We start from the raw sequence: 22,247 nt of genomic DNA on the forward strand, positions 1-22,247 counted from the left end.
ATCAAGTCATGCAGCATCTATAGTAAGTAAAGGGTAAACCAACGTTTTGGGCCTGAACCCTGAAATGTTGGTGACCCTTTACTTCCCATTGATGCTGAATGACCTGCTAAGTATCTCCAGCACTTTTAAGCATTGATCTAAAATCACAGCATCTGTGGATTTTCCTGTTTAACCAATATCAAAATATTACCATTTTCTAACAAAGATTCCTGATGCCAAATTTTCAAAGAAGAAATTCAAAATTATTTTGAAGGTTGGTTGAAGGGTATTAAGGGTACAACAATGTTATTTTTGTCCCCTTAAAAATTCTGAGTAAACCCATACATAATATGATGAAAATGTGATTGATTAATGACAATTATACCACAATTGTAACATTGATTTTAAGCAAGTTAGTTCCAGGGAAGAGCTGGATTCCTACCTTCAAAAGACATGAATAAAGAAATTATTAAGGCGCTACATGTATTCAAGTAAAAGGAAATCTTTTCAAGTATAGATAATGGAAAATCTCATCTACTATACCTGTTCCAATGCTTTTAAGTGTGTAAGCTTTGAGATAAATTATTACTTAGAAAACATTTTGTCAACATTTTTTAAAATTTTTTGACTATCATATATCACTGACAATTCCTCACCTTTGTGGGAAGAATTCTGTTAAGTCACTGTCAGTGCTATATTATAAACACCACCAGAAGGTGCAAGAGTAGTGTCACAGAGTAGACCTCTGATTTACTTTTTTCCCTTCTCATCTAAATAGAATTGTAATCTTCTGGGAGGAAAAGAGAGGAAGGACTAAGTTGAGTTTGACATTATTGTTCTGCTACTTTCTAAAGTTAGATCAGGAGACTTGAGATTTGCTCTGTCCTTCTCTCAGAAAATAAGTAGGGGATTCATGATTTTGGGGAACATGTTCAATCGTTTACTTTTATTGATGAAAAAACATTTACTCTTAAAACCATATTTTAATTAGTCAAAACAAAATAGCCAAAAAGGTCCACTTGGATATCAAATTCTGGAGAACAATATTGCATCTTAGTTACCATCAATGAAAAGATGATTTTGAATTTTAAATAAATAATGAACACAGGTATTGCAATGGAACAGACCAAAAATCCAATACCTCTCACTTATCTTATCACTTAAACTCCTTCTGCCATTTTTTGGCCCATTCTTCTAGATGATCCAGATCCCTCTGCAAGCTTTGAAAATCTTCCTTGCTGTCCACAATGCCTCCTATCTTTGTGTCATCAGCAAAACTGCTGATCCAATTTACCACATTATTTTCCAGTTTATTGATATAGACAACAACCAACAATGGTCCCGACAAAGATCCCCAAGGCACACCACTAGTCACAGGCCTCCAGTCTGAGAAGCAACCATCCTCTACCACTCCGTTTTCTCCCACACAGCCAATTTTGAATCAATTTTACAACATCTTCATGGATACCTAGTGTATCTTCTGAACCAACCTCTCTTGTGGAACCTTGTCAAAGGGTTTACTAAAGTCCCATGTTGACAACATCCACAGCCTTTTATTACATGCTCCCATTTTCCTTTCCATTTCAGTGGGACTGTCACTTCATGAGTTAAAAAATCAAGCTGCAAATTCTGCAAGCTTTGGATATTACTGTGGGTTGACAACAGACTGGTACAGTGTACCCATTTCGCGATTTCTGAAGAGAAGCAAGGAAGTGTTCCAGGGACACAGGTGCAAAGTCATGTGACCAACATATTAAAGAAAAAGCATATTGTTTGTTCAGGGCCATTTTAAAGATGCAGCACTTGGAGGAACAATTTTTTGGAAGGAATACTGTGTTGAAATGGCTGTGTGCTACTGGACAATTTGTTTATTTCTCCCTGTCAGGAGGATTTTGATCCCCACTGTGACCAAAGAAAAGTTCATTTTTGAAGGGGAACTGTTGGACCCTACTGTGGCCAAAAACAGTCACTTTGATTGAGACATATTTGGATTTCTGTAAGGAAAGTAATCATAGCATTTGGATTAAGACCATTCTGATGGTCCTTTTGGACTGACCCACATCTGGGATCTGGAAGTATTGTGAAAGTTGCTCGTTATCGGTTCCCCCACGAAAGGAAAAAGGGGAGTTGTGACCACTGCTTGTCTGAAAGGATATTCGCTCTGGAAGTAACTCGTCAAGGTTTCGTGAGTTTTCTGAAGACTGTCACCTGGACTCTCCCACCTCATTCATAAACACTTATTTGCATCAATTTAAGAGTCTTCATGTCAACACTGGATGTCTAAGAATGACTTTGGAATAACTTTCCAGAATTGTGAACAAGCTGTAATGGTTTGGGTATTTCAACACACACACACATTTGTGCATAGTTGGGGTGTTATATTATTGATAATTAATAAATAAAAATATTATTTTAAATATAACACTGTCTTGGCAAATTTCTATTGTCACTGTCTGAGACGTAATACTTTCCTTCATCTACCTTCTTGATAACCTCCTCTAAAAACTCTACAAGATTCATTAAACATGACATACCATGCACAAAGCCATGCTGACTGTCCTTAATCAGCCCATAACTGTCCAAATACCTATATATCTTTTCTCTCAGAACTCCTTCCAATAAGTTAGAGGCTCACCGGCCTTAATTTACTGGTTTGTTTTTGGAGCCTTTTTTAAACAAAAGGGCAAACGTGAACTATCCTCTAATCCTCTGGCACCTCATCCATGGCTAAGGACATTTTGATCATACCTGCCAGGGCCCCTGCAATTTCCACAATTGTCTCCCTCAAGGCCCAAGGAAATATCATATTTGGCTTGGGAGATTTATCTATTTTTATTCACTGTAAGGCAGCAAGCACCTCTTTCTCCTTGAACCTTGTGTGTTCGATGACACTTCTGTTTGTTTTCCTTCCTTCCTTATACACTATGCCAGTTTCCCGAGTAAATACTGATGCAAAAAAAAACTGTTTAAGATTTCCCTCATTACGTGAGGCTCCACACATAGTTGACCACTCTGATCATCTCTAGGGGACCAATTTTGTCCATTACTCTCCTTTTACTATATATATATATATATATATGTAGAAACCCTTTGGGTTTACCTTCCCATTATCTGCCAAAGCAACATCATGTCTTCTTTTTGGTGCCTTATCCTCCTATTTCTAACCTCTCCAGCATGTGGCATGGGAAACAATACTGAAATCACTACCCTGGATGTCCTCTTCTTCAGCCTAGCACCTAACTCCCTATATATTAAAAAAACTGTTGTTCTCTGTGGATAATCTCTTATTTTTCCACACATTATATCTGTACTCACTCATTCACGTAGCTCTCTGATGCATCTCTGCAAATTTCTCACTGCCAGATGCATTTGTTTCATCAGGAAATCCAGATATGTAACACTTAGTCCCCTCATCCAAATCAATTACACAGATTGCAAATTGATGGGACCCCTTCCTGATCCTTATGGCACCTCACCAACCTCAGTTTCTTCAATCAGTAAATAATCCTCTTAAATTTACCATCTGTTTTCTATTTGTTGACCAATCCCCAATCAGGCCAACAGCACATGCACTAATTTTGTATAATTATTTGGCACCTCGTTGAAGGCTGTCTGAAAGTCTAAATGCACCATGCTCACGGGTACCCCTCATCTATTCTGATACTTACAAACTCAACAACTGTTAAGAAATTTGTCAATATCATTTCTCTTTTGTGAATCCATGACCACTTTTCCCATCCAGCCATTAATTTGCAAGGGCCCAGCTATCACTTAATAAAAGATACAAGAATTGTCCCCATTACCAATGCCAGGCTAACTGCTAATCTAATTTATCAAGCGTACACATTGATTCAAATCCTCGCTAATTACTACATTATCCTTGTTACATAATTGTTTTAACTTCCTCATTTTTATTACCTTCTACATTACTATTTGGAAGCATGGAGACAACTTTACCTAAGTTTCCTGTTCCTCAGCTCCTCCCAAACTGATTTCATGACTTTATTTTCTAGGCAAAATCTTTTCTCTCTACTGCAGCTTATCAGCACGACCCCCATGATCCTTTGCAGCCACCTTCCTGGATCATTGTGATGTCAGCCCAGTGCGAGCCTGCACCTCCATGACCCGGTTCACTTGCAGGTCAGTGCAGCCTGCTACATGACCACCTCCCCCAACCCAAGTTCACAGTTGTAAACAGTTCATACATTTGGGAGGCCGACCTCTCCACCGCCGGGCTGGAACAGATACTGGTCGATTGAGGTCAAGATGTGCTGGTTTGAGGCAGTCGACTATGAACATTTCCTGGCTACCCCTAATGTCCAAAAGGCACATAGTCCCGTTGGGTTGTAACACCTTGTATGGACCATTGTATGGGTGCTGAAGGGGCATCCAGTGCACACCTCTCTTTATGAAGACATATTCGCAGTCTTAGAGATCCTTTGGGATGTAGATGGAGCGGAAGTGAGATTGGGATGGGGGCCAGGGTGCCCACCTTCCTGTTAGCAGCGCCATAGTTGTTTCCTCCTGGCTGTAACCAGCTACCACAAACTCTCCCAGGACTGCCAGTGGTGCCTCATAGATGAGTTCAGCAGAGGATGATGCCAAGTCCTCCTTCAGCGCTGAGCGGATACCAAGGAGCACCAAAGGTAGCTCGTCTGCCCAATCCAGGCCTCGGAGCTGAGCCAAGAGGCTGTCTCCAAATGGCGATGGAACCTTACCACCAGGCCATTAGACTATGGGTGATAGGCTGTGGTGTGCCATTGCTGCCCATAGGTGGGACATGAACTGTGCCCCTCTGTCCGATGTGATATTGGAAGGAGGCTGAAATGGGCTACACAGTTGGCAATGAGGACCCTGGTGCAGGATATGAAAGTATCCGAGAGTGGGACAGTTTCTGGCCATCTAGTGAACCTAACCCCATCGTGAACAGGTATGTGGCTCCTCTGGAAACCAGCAGCAGCCCGACAATGTCCAAGTGGACGTGGCCAAGGCCAAGTCATCTGTATGTTGGCAGGAAGGATCGAAGAGGGTCTGTACCTTGGATGCCTGGCAGTGAAGGCAAGTTCTGGCCCAGTGGCCAGCCTGTTCACGCAAGCTATGCCACATGAATCTGTCTGCGACCAGTTGAATTGTTGCCCGGATGGATGGGTCCACCAACCCACATAGAGTGTCGAAGACACGATGTCTACAGGTGGCGGGAACGATGGGCCTAGGTTGGCCGGTGGACATGTCTCAAAGAAGTGTGACTTTGGATGGCCTGAAATGCATGTCTTCCAGCTGTAACTCTAAGACTACAGTATGGTATGCTGGAATATCACCATCCTGCTGTTGGGCTGCTGCGAGTGCCATATAATCAATTCCAAGGGACAAGGAGTGCGCAGATAGGACAGATGTACAGGAAAGAGTGTTAGCCATGAGGTTATTCTTGCCAGAAATGTGCTTGATAGTCGTTGTGTACTCTGAGATACAAGAGAGATGACACTGCTGCTTTGCCAACCATGGATCTAACATCTTGGCGAAGGCAAAAGTGAGGGGCTTGTGATTGGTGAAGACCGTGAAATCCTGTCCTTTGAGGAAATAGCAAAGATGGCGTACGGCGAGGTCGAGTGCTAGCAACTCCCTGTCAAACGCACTATACTTCTGCTCCAAGGGTCGCAGATGTCTGCTGAAGAAGGTGAGTGTCCATCAACCAGTTGCTCCAGGATGCTGCCAATTGCCGTGCTGGATGTGTTGACTGTGAGGGTGGTGGGCACATCAACAGACGGATACACTAGAAGAGTGTCATTGGCCAGAGCATCTTTGGCCTGCTCAAAAGCTGCTGTAGACTCCGTGTCTCAGCTGAGTTCTTTGGTCTGACTGGGCAGCAGCTTGAAAAGCAGTCACATAATACTTGGAACAGACAGCAGAAACCAATGGTAGAAGTTGACCATCCCAACAAACTCCTGCAAACCTTTGACCATAGTTGGCTTAGCGAACTGACGAATGTCCTTAACCTTTGATGGAAAAGGGTCCATCCCATGATCGATGTGGTGCCCAAGGAAATCAATGGCCATTGGGCCGAACTGACAGTTTGCTGGGCTGATGGCTAGACTGTAGTTGCTCAGTTGCTGGCAGAACAGAAGCTTGGTGTTTTAGGTGCTCATCGCGAACAACTGACAACGAGGATGTCATCTAGGTTAATAAAAACAAAATCCAGGCTGCACCCTGAGTCCATGAGTCTCTGGAAAGTTTGCGCTGTGTTTTTGAGGCCAAATGGCATGCGGAGGAAATTGAAAAGGCTAAATGGAGTGATGAGGACTGTCTTGGGGATGTCACTGGTGTGCAAGGGGATCTGGTGGTACCCCGGACAGGTTGATTTTTCTCTCTCTATGTAGATTGGCCATGAAGTCCTGGATGTGGGGATCTGGCTATTGGTCAGCTGTGTGGCATCACTGAGCTGGCAGTAGTTGCCATAGGTCTCCATCCCCCAGAAGATTTCGGCAGCATGTGTAGGGGAGAGACCATCTAGTGAACAAATGGATACAGTTACCCGCTTAATCCCTTACTTCTCATCCTGGAATCATTTGAAAAAGGCAACAGGAACAACAAAAATGGTTTAAGATCCAAAGCATTTTTAACCATGGGCTGTCCGAGTGCCAAAAAATTTCCATCTCCTCCATTTTCCTGAATTCAACCTTGATGAGCCACAGTTTGACAGGAGGAAGCCTGGGCATATAGCAGTGGTCCCTGCATGGGGATGTGATGCTGGACACCATGTTTTGGGACTGCGGTAAAGAACTGTGGCATTATAATGGCTGGGAACCTTGCCAGGATTCTGGCAAACTAATTTCCCAATAAGGTTATCGAGTCAAGGTGGGGAAGGGGGGGGGGGGGGGGGGGGGGGGCGGTCCAAGAACTTGGGTTCTCGAAGAGTGAAGTTCTGGAAGATCCTGGAATTGATCCTGGATATGATCAGATGGCACCCTTTCAGGTCCACCAGGAAGCAGTGGGCTTGAAGGAAGTCCGCTCCCAGTAGGGGCTGAGACACGTCAGCCAAAGTGAAGGTCCAGGTAAAACAGAAGGAACCGAACTTGAGCGTCATGGTCCGCACCCCATATGTCTTCAAACAAATTCATATTAAAGTTGAGTCGAGTTTTCCATGGTTTATTAAACATATCAGTTACTACATTACTACAAGCATTTAAAATTTTGTTAGACAATATTAAAATTATGATTAAATGGTCAATAAAAGTTGTTGGAACTTTTCTAACGTCTGCATTTTTGAAAAACAAAGAAAATCAAACTGAACTGTTTATCTCAAATGTTTATCTCAGAGAAAACTAGCTATAACCTTAAAGAAAGATGTTACTAGAAGATAGCATGAAATATGTCAAGATCTACTGGCTGCTTACAGAATTTGCTTGCCACTTGCATTTTAACCCTTACAATATTAGCCCCTAATTATTATTTAAAAACAAAAAAAATTCCATTAAAAGAAAAAAAGTGAAAGTCAATTATGAAAGCTTTCTGCCTCCTGTAAAAGAGCGTTGGGTAATTGGTCTGTTCAGAAAACCAGATTTAGACTTGATCCAAACATGAAGTAAAAGTCCTCTTTTATCCTGGATGGCATCAGCAACCTTTCCCATCAACCAGAAATTTCGAGGCGCTGTATAGTCTATGATAATCACAACATCCTCTGCCATAAAAATGCTTCGGATCTTAAACCATTTTTGTTGTTCCTGTTGCCTTTTTCAAATGATTCCAGGATGAGAAGTAAGGGATTAAGCGGGTAACTGTATCCATTTGTTCAGATGTTATCAAAACAGCATTTGTAGTCTTATTTTTGATTTCAGTGTCATCTGGTAGAATTTCTTTCAATTTATCAGAATTCTGAGGTCATTCCTTTTGAAACTGTAGAAGAAATCGTGGCCCAGACACCCACATTTAATTCTTCAGAAAATATTTGACTTTCAAACCTCAGGAAGCCAGATCAGTAGGATTGTTAACTGCGTTAACGTCGTGTTGTCACTGTATTGGATGTGTGACTTTATCAATTTCAATGATTCTGTTAGCCCCGAAAGTTCGAAACCTTGTGGTTTTATTGTTGATGTATTTGAGCACAGATGTGCTATCAGCCTAAAATATAGAGTCTATTAGTTTCATCTTCAACTCTCTTTTCAACAATGTCCATTCTGCTCGCCATGGTAGCAGCCATCAACTCCATTCATGGGATAGTGACTGGTTTCAAGGGAGCCACTCTGGCCTTTCCCATTACAAATCCACAATGTACTTTATCCTTGTTAATTAGCAGTGACAGGTAACTAACAGTTCCGTAATTGTCTTCATATGTCTCAGCAAAAAGATGCAGTTTGCAGTTCCAAATTTTGTGGGTTTGAAGCATGTGTCAATCTTGAAGTTTTCTAGCTTACAAAGATCCTGCATCCATTGTGCCCATTCCTGTAGAATGGATTCTGGTATCTCATCATTCCAACCTATCCTTTTTCTACACAAAGCTTGCAGGATCTTCTTTGTAGACAGGACAATTGGTGTGAATAATCCTAGAGGATCATATATTGAATTGACTGTTGATAGAATCCCCCTATTTGTGAGAGGTCAGTACTTCAAAATGATTTTGAACTTAAAAATGTCACAATGAACACACAAATATACACCTAATACAATCTCCAAAGGAAGGTTGTTATGGTCTGAGTCTAAATTCTTCATTTTTTTTGCCCTCTCTCTTTCAGGTATGGCAGCCAATATCTGGCAACTGTTACTTGTCCATTTGGTAAGTGGAAAGCATGCTTTGAAACAGAACACTTTTAACTCATGATAAAGAGCTACCGAGCCATATCACAATCGCACTTGGGTATTTCTAATCACCTGGCTGTACTTCTACTCCTGGTGTGCAAGCAAAGACCACAGCACCAACAGTGAAAATGGCAAAAGTATGCTCTAGGGATGTGGAGGAGCATCTGCAGGACTGCTTTGACTCTGGACTTGAACATATTAAAGAACTCATCCATAGACTTGAATGAATATGCAACAGGTGTCACCAACTTCATCATGACCTGCATGGACAAGTCAGATTCCTGAATGATCAATGAACCAAAGACATGGCCTTATTTTTCATGCACTACTATTTTTATTATATTATTGTAAGATGGTTCATAATATGAATGTTTGTACTGTGATGCTACCACAAAACACCAAATTTCATGACTTGTTCATAATTCTGATTCTGAGCTACAGAAGTGGCACAACCATCATATAGAAGTTATTCCTGATGGTGCTTATAGCTTGAGAGCTAAATTGTTCCACTTTGTCCTCAGCACACTTCCTAAGGGCAAAATCCGCACAACTTGGTGACGAAGTCACTCCATTCTATATTCTACCATGTTCTGACCATCATCTCCATCAGGCAACCAAAGGATCGTAACAAATCACAGTCTTCATTTGATACTTACACCTGACAGAACATTATTTCAATGTCACCGAATTTCATGACTTGTTCGTGACAATAAATTCTGATATCTGCAGTAATGATGACAGGTTCTTTACGGAATCTAGTTAAGACTCCTATCAACGTACTGGTCAAATCAAGACACTGTAAGAGTTGAAAATTTAATGAAACCCCTCAAAAGGTTGCTCTACAATCACACAAAGTTTTTTTTTTCTTTGGATGCAAAACCCCATGGTGTGGTAAGTACCATTTTTTTGACAGCAACACATTCTGATACTTTCTCTGCACATCCTTTGGATATATCAAACTCACTTTTGGTGTAGACTGAATGAAAGGAAGAATCTTCTCTCTAAATTCAGTGTACATTGTTTGATAGCACTTCTATTATCAGGCATGCATATTTCCCTTTTATTCAAAGGTAATCCAATTCAATAATGATCATTAACCAGCTTGGTAGATTTTGACACAGATTCCAAGAACTCCTGGTCTTCCTTTGAAGGTACTTGGTTGCCCCTGATGCACTAAGAAAAATAATTCTTGAACTGCTGCTCCCACAGCCTATCAAGCTTAACAATCAATATCTTATTGATTTTGAACCTCTTATTTTTTCTAATGGTCCATTAATCATCCGACCAAGCATAATTTTGACTGTGCAAGGTCCATCTCCCACACTCTTTTATGATATCCAGTGATTCCAGAGCTTTTGGTACATCTGAACCAATCAGCAATTCAATCTCAGAGTTGATTTCATGTAAACAAAGATTTTTCAAATGCGTTCACGGTTCCATGCCATTTTGATGTGGGGTGTTTTCTTTATGCCTAGGAGTTCATAACAATCGTTATTATCCAGTCCAGTGATCTCTAGGCCTGAAATAACATTGGTTTCAATGTGTTTAACTTGACCTATAGTTGTCAATAGAATTTTTGTACTTCTTCCTTGAAGATTAAGCTTATTCATTAGTCCCACAGAGCAAAAAGATGCAATGCTTCCTGGGTCAAGAAATGCATAAGTCTGCACTATTGCACTTCCTTTCTTGGCCTTGACTTGCACAGGTACTATTAAAAGTTTGCAGTAGTTCTCTCCGGCCCCAGTAAGACCATTTGTCTGTACCAAGACTTCTGCACCATTTTCATATGCTTTTTTTTGTCATTTGTTCCTTTTACATTTTCTTCTTTTCCTGGAAGCTTTTTAGGATGCTTCTGACTACATATGTCACAGCTGAATCACATTTTGCTAATGTGTCCTTTACACAGACAGCCAAAACATACTCCATTTTCTTTCTAAAAAGCGATTTTCTCACTATGCGTCTTCTCTTCCATCTGTGCACACCTTTCCATAGTATGCTTATCATTTTCTTCTCAAAAGGCAAACTTTCATTTTCTTCAATTTCTCTATCCTGCACTGCCAGTAAGGTTGAAAATGTACTTTTTTCAAAATTTTAGTTAAGGGTATGATTTGGACATCTCAACTTCTTTACTCACTGTTTGGGTGCCTTTGATCTTTCCATATAATGGATCTGTGACAATGTCCACTTGCCCTTCAATGAACTCCACCAAATCCTCAAAAATAGCTGTCACATGGTTTCTTTTCTGGTTTTCAACAACTGAACTTTTCGATACTTCTTTCATCCAATAGGGTAATTTATCCATAATAATTAGCATATTAGTAGATACGTCAAGCTCTCGTAGATGGCCGATCTCCATCATGACATTGCAACATCCTTTTAGAAAGAGAGCAAAAGCTTGTAAACCTTCGTGTCATCCGGTCTTATTGACAACCATGAAAGAGCCTTTTGTGCATAACCTGTAGAAATTTTATGCTTGTTGCTAAAATGTTTCTTCAGTAAGAACTTTGGCTTTTGGCGTCCTTCATTTAGAGCCATATGATGGCAACTCTTTACAAGATCTTGTGGTTGTCCACTTGTGAACTGTTCCAAATAATATACACAATCCCCTTAGTTTTGGCTCTTAATTTCAATACTGTGTTCAAAGTTTTTCATAAACATTTTGGAAATGAAGTGAGTCACCATCAAAAGCTGGAATCTTTCTCTTGGGCAGAGAAAAGAGAGATGTAACTGAATGCAGCCATTTCATCTTGCCTTGTCACGCTTGGGAGAAAGCTACTTTGTTCACCCACATTTCTATTACCTGTTGGGATTAGTTGATATTCGGTTGCATAAGATAGCATTAGCTCACATCTCTGTCCAGTGGGGTCATTATTGGGGTTTGAGATCTGGCATCACCTGTTTAGTTCAGGACCATGCACGTCTTGTAACCTAGACAATGGCTCAGCCTTGGTATTAAATATTTTCCTTTACTGATATCCTTCCTCCAAACACAACTCCACAGCATCAGATGCTTTTGATAATGTACTTTGAGCACTAGATACTTCTGAGCCTTCTAGTGCTTTCTTTTGTCCAATTCCAGTTGGTCCTTTTGCCTTTTTAGCTGCACTTCCTCCCTTCTTCTCTCCTCTTCCTACAGCTCCTTTTCCATTCGTGGCTGCTCCTCTTCTCTCCATAGTTGCTCCTGCCTTATACTTTTCTGCTCCTCCCGATCATCTAAGGCCAATTTAATTTGAAGGATTTATTTTTCCGCTTCAAGAGCTGCCACGTCAGCCTGAACCTTTACAGGTGTAGATGCAGTACTTAAAACACTGGAACTTGTTCTAGAACTCTTCTTGGTTCTCCTGCTCCATGTATTTGATGTACTATCTTCTGGTTATATGTCATTCTGTACATCAGATGCTGCCTTAATATCTGACTCTGTCCCCATTTTGATTGCCCATCCTCCTCACCACCATCTTGTGGCCCAGCTTCAGCCATTTCCACGTGGCAGATCTTAGATTTCTTGCAGTAATTCTGTGGGATTTATACTCCCAGTAGCCATTACCTCCTCTCTTTCTATTGCCTCTTTCAAACTTGCTTGAAGAGTAGTTTTATTTCCACTTGATTCTAATTGACGCCAATGCAATTCTTCTTTAAGTTCTACGACCTTCATCTTCTTGACGTGTAGCAGCTTCAGCCGTGGCTGCCATCTTATCCATTCAGCTGACTGTCGCACTCAGACATCAAACATGCACAACGACAACTTCAAAACCAAAACAGCCCTCAAAGGACAAGCGGCAATTTCTCCAAACTGTGTTCTTACTTCAGTCAATCAGAATTTATTGTCATTTTTAAAACTGTAAAACAGCCATAAAAACAAAATTGCGTTTCTCCAGGACAAAGGTGTTACTTAATAACATAATACTATGCATAAGACCAAGCATAGAAGCGGGGAAAATGGCACCGTAGCGAGAGGTCACTGTGAACAACTGCCACACACCCATCTCGAACCATGGCTGGCATCTTATCCCAGCCTCCTAATTACAATTTTATGCCTTACAAATTAACAACATTACATTCAACTTTAAAACAAACTACACAACGGAATGCACAAAATAACAGTGAACGGATCATGTTTATAGACTGAGTCCAGTCCATGGGATCAGTAAGACATAGAGCAATGTCCATCAGCGTAAAGTGACTCCTGTCTGAGCAGTTACCGTTCTTCCATTGCCGAGGTTCGACTGAACGGCTGGTGCTGGAGAGCTCAGCTACCTAGTGGTCATGGATGAACCCTCCATGTCAGGGATGGCGGAGTGGAGAGCAGAGTCGGTAGTGAAGGCTGGAGTCTGCAGGGCAGCGGTCGGCAGCTGTGTGGGCTTTCTGCATTGCTGGCAGCGCCCTGTATCGGGCTGGAAGAATGGCGAAGACTAGAGGAGGTAGTAGGGCCAAGGCTCCAAGGAACTGTAGACTGAGGTGAGTTTCCCTGAAAAAGAGGCTGGAGGACTCTTGCTACCATTTGTGGCCTGGTTGTGGTTGGAAACCTCAGACGGCAGTGCGGCGAAACTTTACTACATTGTTACAAGCCGTTAAAACTTTGTTAGACAATATTAAAACTATGGTCAATAAAAGTTGTCGGAACTCTTAATGTCTGCATTTTCGTAAAACGAAAGAAAATCAAACTGAAACCTTTATCTCAAAAACACAGAGAACACTAGCTCCCACCTTGAAGAAGGATGTTACTAGGAAACAACATAAATTTGTCAACATCTACTAACTCTGCTTACAGAATTTGCTTGCAACTTGCATTTTAACCTTTACACTGACCTACTCACACTACATCAGAATATTTTTAATACTAACCAGGGCATTGGCACCCACATGGACCACGAGAACTAGTCTTTCCCCTGACAAAATATTCCTTATCAACCTGAAGAATTATGTATCGATCAGATAGCACCTCCTTCAAAGCTCACATATAGGTGCAGAGAACATTTAAAACACTTCAAAATATTCTGTCACTGATCACTACCACATTTCTTTTCACCCCTTTCTCTCCCTCACCCATGTTTGCTCATCTTCTCTGTACTCTCCACTCCTTCAGGCAGCCAAGAAGAATTATTTTTAAAAAAATTGAAAAACCACACAGTTCACAACTTCAGCATCTACTTTCTGGATCTCCGTAACTGTATCACCAATAGTCAAATCTTTCCATGCCTCTTGCCTAACTAATTTTTCAGAACTTAATTCAATAATGGCTTTTAGAACAAGTTGTCAGATAATCATTTCAGCCCCAATACACATCTGTATTCTGAGCAATGGTTCCTCAAGATGCAGACACTATGATTCTGATCGTCATAGATCTCAGTGGCTTTCATGAGCTCTGACACATCACAAATGCATCACTTCAACTGTTTTTTTTAATTGATTAATAAAAGTAACCATTTATACAAGTTTGTCCATTCAAGTTTCAAGATGCCAAATTTTAGTTAAATGTATGTAGCAGAATACAGTTTAGAGGGAATCTCAATAAAATGGAAAAATAACTCCATTGTCACTATAGAGATAAAGCCTGATTCACCACAAGTTTAACTCATTGAACTATAAGTATACAAGGATTTTTTTTTGGTGTTTTCTTTAACTATGAATCTGCAACTTGTTCATGCTTCCTGAAGTTGACAATCTACAAGTACACCATGCTAAAATGATGTTCTGGCATAATCCAGAGGGATATACAGGTATACCACAATTCTGAATCAGCCCTTATACCAGGCAACCAGTCTACCTGGTTGCTGAACTCTGAATCTTACAAACATCTTGCTTACCACTGCAAATAAAAGTTCAAGGTATAGAAAATTAAACAATAAAACTGGAATTAAAAAAAATTAAAACATTAGTGTTTACAAAGTACAGTAAAACCCCCAGCACCTGGCACTTATGTGGATTGATAGATGTTGGATAAATGAATTTTCTGGTTGTTTGAGACTGCATGATGTGTAGATTGTTACCGATCGTTAAGGGGCACCAATTTTAAACTTATATATTTTTTACTCATTTATTTTCTGCAATTTTTTTTACTGGTGCTTGAGGCTGCCAGTTGCTTGAGTTTTAGATAAGAGATTTTACTGTACCATGCAGCACAAACAACATCGACCCAATATATCCAGTCAGCATTTTACTGTACGTCAAAACTGTATTGAGCAATGCACATGATACCAAATGATGTTCCAATCTCAAAAATATCAAGTTATTGCCAAGAGAACATTTTCCAAGCATTAACTTACCATTATGGACAGCCCACATGATGCGAAATGCAGGACCACCAATTTCATCAAAAGGTTTTCGACGAGTTATTACTTCCCATAGAATAATTCCCCAACTGAAGACATCACACTTTTCACTATAGTTACTTCCTGTGATACAAATTCAACAAGTTACTGAAGTAGCATCACTATAAATTGGAATAAAGTTTAAAAAAAAAATTAGTTTGAAACATTCACTCATCAGAGGAAATCCTATGCATTACTAATAAGTGTGGGGTTCACTGCACCTATCAATACAACACATTTGGCACAATTTTAAAAATTAAATTTTGAGTGTAGATTTTCACAAAGTATTTTCTAAATAAATCAAGGCATGTTGCTATTGGCAAAAAGAAAAATCATCTTTGTATCAAGCAAAATACCCTCTCAAGCAGTGCAGCAGAAGTATTATTTATCCTGTTAAATATGGATTTATGTGTGTACGACAGAATCAGAATCTAATTAAACATTTTGTTTTGACTCATGTACTTGTACATAGCCAGTATCAAGGCTTAGCTTAAATCTGAGAGATTTTTCTAAAAATCCCTTGTCAACTTTAAAAGAAATCTGGTCCCTATCAATTAAAGTCTAGGAAGCAAAATGATTATGTGAGACCTAGCATATTATTCCCATCCTATCTCAGAAAGTTTGTGTCACCATATTATTTGCAGAATATGTTTTGGACTGACTAGAATCATTTAGGGAAAATCCAGCATCAGAGCCTACCACTAAATTGGTGCCACATGATATTGATATTTTTCTCTTCCTCACTGTTGCTTGATTGTTTACAATCACACATGAAGAGCAACCAAATGATCTGTCCACACATGCAGCTTTCCATAAGTCACCAAATCTAGCCAGTTGTGGATAAACTAATAATTCATTATTTATGTAGCAATAAGGATTCTCCTGCAGTAAAAGCACTGCAATTAATTAATTTGACAACATCAAACACTGGCACCTTTGATTCTGATGCCATATTACATTTTGTCATGCTTTTAATCAGAGGAGAAATTCAAATGATGTCTCAGCAAATCACAATCTGCATTGCTTACCTTCAAAAACTTCTGGAGCCATCCAAGCAGCACTTCCCTTGTTGTTGGTCATGTGCGTTTGAATATCACAAGCTGTGCCAAAGTCACAGATCTTCAGAACTGTCCCACCAGCAACCAGCAGCAAGCTTTAGAGTGAAAAACAAAACTGTAACACCAGCAATCTCTTTTGTAGAGTATCTTTTTTACTTACAGCATAGTAGAAGCCGATTCCAGCCATTTAAACTCGTGCTGCCAAATTACACCCAGTAAATCTACAAAGCCTTACGCTGTAGTCGGTGGGTAGAAATCTTATCTCTCCTTTCAGTACAAAGTAAATGAAAATAACACTATGTGAATGACAGTTCACATCATTTAAAAAAAAACAATACACTCAATCCCGTCATAACCGGGAAACAGGATAACCATGATACAGGTGTAGAATCAATAAACAAAACTAGGATGGATGATCAGCTGCCTTCTTTTAGTCAGTGATGTTGGTCAGGAAAGTACAACAGAACCAGCCTTCAATCTTGGGTGAAAAGAGGTTGGTATTCAACTCAGGTCTACAGCATTGTGAGGAATCAGATGTACTAGTTACACAACTATGTTATACTCTCTTGCTGTAGTTTAGGGTCCTAGTGAGTTTACATATAAAATATTATGTACATCCAGTTTTCCTATCAAAGTACTGTAAAACCCCTAATATCCAGAATTCAAGCAACTGGCAAAAAAATAAAATAAATAAGAATAAAATAATAGGAAAAAATACAAAGTTCAAAATTGTGAAAGTAAATGCTCTCTGAAGTAACATATAAACCTTTGAAGATGGTAGCAAATATTCAGACAATGGAATGTCTTGGTTGTGCTTTGCTCATAGCAGCTGTTTGAATAAAATTGTGTGAAGCAGCAATGGCGTCGCCCAGGATGAAGAGATGGTTGATGCCACTCACCATTGGGGTGATTCTCTTGAAGTGTCTCCTTATCCCTGCTTATTAAGAGTCGTCCCACTCAGAGGCTTTATCTGAAAACTTGGGGGGAGGGTGTTAATTATCTATGTTATTGTTCATCTTTTGGGTAGCTCTGTGGAGTGGGAGAAACTTCCTGAAGTTGACAATCAACAAGTACACCATGCTAAAATGATGTTCTGGCATAATCCAGAGGGATTATGTCTCAAACAATCGCACCACCTGTAGATTTTCTTATTCGACAAATCTATCTCTTCCTGCCTTCCATGTGAATATATAACCCTTAAAGCATTTTACTTTATTTTCAGTCAAATTCTTTGTAAAATTTAAACATTGCTACATCTGCAAGTTTAAGTACAGTGTGGTATTTTTGTGTTAGTAAACAGTTTGTAATACTCTTAATGCAGGTGTCTTAGACCTTGTAAGAGTAAGTCTCAAGTAACCAGAAAATACACTTATTCGTCATCCTCCAATCCCCATAGTGCCGAATACCAGGGTTTTTTTTACTGCATATACTGAAGATAGAAGGACTGCAATGTAGACTCAATGGCAGGGTTTGTGGAAGTGATGAAATAAACTTGGTTTATAATCTACTAAGTTGGTAAAAATAACATGATTTTATTGAAATATGCAATCTTCTTAAGAGTGCTAAGAAGATAGAAGCAGGAATGATGTTTCCCCTGACTGAGGTGCCTAGAACTTGAAGTTGCAGGAATAAAATAAAGGCTCAACTAATCAGGACAGAGTTAAGAGGACATTTCCTCCCTTTGGAATTCTATGCCCAAGAGAGCTATGGAAGCTTGTTACTGCACAGAAATTAATATATTTTTAGGTATGAGGGGAGCTGGAAGGGATATGGATATGTGCTGAAAAGAGGGCTCATAAAAAAAAAAATCAGACATGATATTACTGAAAGGCAAATTTTTAAAAAAAGGGGAGACGGAGGATAAACAGAAATAGGATAGGCTTCCTCTTGTCTTCACCTCTCACCCTACAAGTGTTCAGATTCGACACATCATCCTTTGTCATTTCCAACAACTGCACAAGACCCCAACAAAAAACATAACTATCCCTTCGGGCAAAAACACAATGCTGGAGAAACTCCTGAATTGCTGGTTATGTATCTTTACTACATTAAGTCACTGTTTAACCTGCTGAGTTTCTTCAACGTTGTGCTTTTACTTCAACCATGGTGTCTGCAGACTTTCGTGTTTTACCCCTTCATGTGCCTGCCTGCATTTTTCTCACACCTTGAAGGGCTCAGGCCCGAAACATTGGTTGTACATCTATATATTTGCAACATAAAGAATGGTGCGTGACTTGCTGAGTTTCTCCAGCCATTTTGCATAAATTACAATCGCACCACCTGTAGATTTTTTTATTCAACAAATCTATCTCTTCCTGCCTTCCACAGGGATTGTCCTATATCATCCCCACCACTTTTCTTGCATTCATGGGAGGGGCAAACTTGTTCTTACATCTCCACTCTCACCACCATCCAGGGACCTAAACAGTCCTTCCATGTGAGGCAAAGATTCATGTACACCTCTCCCAACCTCGTTATCAATTACAGTTGGTGCTCACAATGTGGCCTCCTCAACATTGGTGAGATTAAGTGTAGGTTTGGGACTGTTTCACAGAGCATTTATGCTCTGTTCACCTTGGGCTCCTGGTTGCATGATATTTCAACTCTTCCCATTCCTGCATCAGCTCGTCCAGCCTTGGTATTCTTCACTATATGGTATGGCCATTGAATTATCCAACTTGAGGTAACATTCCTTCTCTCTTCTTCCAGGCTACTTGTGTTCTTCCCCCTGCATCCTCTTTTTGTCCCCTTTTCTACTCAGCCCCCCTTTTCTACACAGCCCCCCACCCATTCTTACCCCCTTTCCTCTTTGGCTCCATTCTTTTTCACCCATATTTCCCCCTATCCCCTTGTGTTGGGTAAACTTATACCTCCCATTTTGTTCGTTTTAGATTGGTCACAGTATTTGAACTACCAAAAGAAAATAGACACACACACCGAAAACAGTTCATGAATCTAACTTCTCACCCCAACTAATGGGTGGTCCCAACAAAGACAGGATATTGGCCGACATGCCAAACTCATCATCTTTGGAAGTCCATCCTGGAATTAAGAACTGCTCAGGGCTCACCTCTTTCTTTCGGCGAAACATCTTGAGACCAACCCTGCTCGCTGCGCCAATTGTCTTGGGTAAACTTGCACCTCTCATTTTGTTCATTTTAGATTGGTCACAATGTTTGAACTACCGAAAGAAAATAGACACACACACCGAGAGCAGTTCAGATTATACAAGTCCCAACTAATGGGTGGTCCCAACAAAGTAAGGGTATTGGCCAACATGCCAAATCCATCGTCTTTGGAAGTCCATCTGGAATCAAGAACTGCTCAGGGCTCACCTCTTTCTTTCGGCGAAACATCTTGAGACCAACCCTGCTCGCAGCGCCAATTGTCTTGGGTAAACTTGTACCTCTCACTTTGTTCGTTTTAGATTGGTCACAGTGTTTGAACTACCGAAAGAAAATAGACACACACACCGAGAGCAGTTCAGATTATACAAATCCTGGAATCAAGAACTGCTCAGGGCGTGTGTCTATTTTCTTTCGGTAGTTCAAACACTGTGACCAATCTAAAACGAACAAAGTGAGAGGTACAAGTTTACCCAAGACACCCCTCCCCCCACTCTCTGTTCTGACTGGTCTTTCATTAAATCACAAGTCACCACTTCATCTTCTTCCACCTGACCCATTCATTGCTCTCTCTCCTGCCAATCAACTGTCTCTGATATCCTTTGACTCTCAATGACTCATCAATCCCCCCCCCCACCTGCCCTACCCCTTCCACTTTGTCCTCATCCTACTAGCTACGTCCCCTCTACACTCATAGCATGGTAATTATTTACTTAATTTCCACAAGGTAGCAGATAAAAACACTTTTCATTTTCAGAATTTAGTATCAACACTAAGCATTTCCACTAACATGAATGATAAGGCATGCAATCATCAAAGAGCTCTCTACTGTACGTTAGCTCCTATCTTAAGGATATTCATAATAAAATAATAATGTATTTGCAGTGCTTCTGTCTATACAGTATTAGCTGTTATTCTTTGATTGTTCTTTTAAAGAAAATACCTACTTTGGTGGTTTGAGGTCCCTGTGGATTAAAGCCTTGGGTTTCATGCCATGTAGGTATGCCACTCCTTGTGCACACTGTAAACACCAATTCATTGCATGGGCAGCAGCGTAATGCGGTAAGGGTTCAGCTCCATGTAGCACTGAGGATCAACAAAGATTTATATTGATATATTATTGAAAAATATTCTTTTAAACCATATACAACTTTAATTTCAAATTTTGAAATATATAAAAATAGCATTATTACAATTTTAAATTGGTAGCTACAGCAATGAATGGTTGCATCCTAAATGAACAAAACAACTCCATCTGTAAGGAACTAGTTTTATATTTATAACATGTAGAATAATTGACCATGGAATTGCGTCACGTCAAATATTACCCCAAAAAAAAAATCAAGAGATAATCAGGATGCTTTTGTAGAAAAAGATGTGGTTAAAAAGCAAAAAGATCATGTTAAAGAAAGCAAGGCTAATACATAACCAGAGAATGAAAAACCAGCTTTCCTCTGTTTTTACGAAGTTTTATAACATTTTCTAATTTTTTTTTGTGAATAGCCCAAACCAAAATGCATGTTTCCCTGCAAAAAGAAATGCATGCTAATTGGACAATATAACATGCAATTCCTAAAACCTAATTATCACAAAATATTCTCCCATTTATCAGTGAAAAGTTATTCAGATTGGTATTCCATATTAAAATTTAGTTGAGTCTGAACACACATTCAGATTTAAAGCTGAAAATGAATGTTAAATGTACTATTGTGTCCTATTTCTTCCAATAGTTCATATCAGAAATCTCTCCAGTTATATATACATTGTTCAGCCATGGGGTGACAGGCAGCTTCCATTTTCAATTTGATGGGTGTCAAGATGGTGGCGCTGGTGTTGCTGGCACAGACTTGGGACAAGCAGGGTAATGGAGATACATTTTTCAGTGCTGCCTGTAGAATAGGGCCACCACTTTTTTTTTGAAGATCCAGTGACCTCAGTGCCAATAGCAGGGAGGCCAGAACCCATGAGTTGCTGATTCCAGGGGAGTAGTGGACCGAGATCAACATCAGAACATCTTTCAAGAGGGTGAAAGATGGAGAGGCAGAAGGCCCTGACAGCAGACCTGGCAGGGTATTGAAAATCTGTGCCAACCAACTAGCTGAAGTGTTCGTGGACATTTTCGATCTCTCATTGCTACAGTCGCAAGTTCACTCCTGCCTCAAAAGGGCCCAAGAAGAACAGAATGAATGATCACTCAGTAGCACTTCCTTTTACTGTGATGAAAAGGGCTGAGAGATTGATCATGGTCAGAATTAACTCATACCTAAGACCTAGAGCCTCTGCAACTTGCATACTGCTACAATCGTTCTACAACAGATGCAATCTCAAATCCTCTCCACTCAGCCCTGGATCATCGAGACAACAGCCACAGGTACATCAGGCTGCTTTTCAGCTCAGCTTTCAGCGTTCCCCTCAGTACTGGTCCACAAGCTTCAAAACCTGGGCCTCTGCACCTTCCTCTGCAACTGGATCCTTGACTTCCTTATCGGAAGACCACAATCAGTGTAAATCGGTAACAATGTTTCTTGGTCAATGACAATGAATACAAGCACACCTAAAGGATGTGTGCTTAACCCACTGCTCTACTCTTTCTCTCTACACCCATTAATGCATGGCTAGGCAAAATTCAAATGCCATTTACAAATTTGCAGGTGACAACACGATCATTGTCAGAATTACAGACAGCATGCAGAAGTGAGACAGTTCAGCTGGTTGAGTGGTGTCACAACAACAACCTTGCACTCAACATTACCAAAACTGTGGATTTCAGGAAGAGGAAACCAGCAGTAGAAAGGGTAAAGAACTTCAAATTCTTGGGTGTCAACATCACTAAAGATGTCATTGTAATCATGAAGGCTCACAAGCAGCTACACTTTGTGAAAAGTTTGAGGAGATTAGATAAGTCACCTATAACTCTTGCAAATTTCAGAGCATTCTGACTGGTTGCATTACTGTCTAGTAATGAAGACTCCAATGCATAGGACAGA

At 40.2% G+C, this 22,247-nt stretch overlaps 1 protein-coding gene across 12 annotated transcripts in view; it reads right to left on the reverse strand.

Annotated features, from left to right (window-relative positions):
* map3k7 (mitogen-activated protein kinase kinase kinase 7) overlaps window positions 1-22,247 on the reverse strand; it is a 116,907-nt gene that overhangs the window by 34,048 nt on the left and 60,612 nt on the right. For 10 of the 12 annotated variants that reach the window (XM_069887083.1, XM_069887090.1, XM_069887080.1 and 7 more), the window contains 3 exons: window positions 20,208-20,346; window positions 16,106-16,230; window positions 15,033-15,161 (listed from right to left, as the gene is read on the reverse strand). In XM_069887083.1, coding sequence (XP_069743184.1) covers window positions 15,033-15,161; window positions 16,106-16,230; window positions 20,208-20,346 — 393 coding nt within the window. Of the gene's footprint in view, window positions 1-3,897; window positions 4,050-15,032; window positions 15,162-16,105; window positions 16,231-20,207; window positions 20,347-22,247 lie in introns of those variants that run through there. The other 2 variants (XM_069887085.1, XM_069887086.1) reach the window with 2 other exon arrangements.

Source organism: Narcine bancroftii, chromosome 6 (genome assembly GCF_036971445.1).
Source record: "Narcine bancroftii isolate sNarBan1 chromosome 6, sNarBan1.hap1, whole genome shotgun sequence".
In the NCBI taxonomy this organism is placed as follows: Eukaryota; Metazoa; Chordata; class Chondrichthyes; order Torpediniformes; family Narcinidae; genus Narcine; species Narcine bancroftii.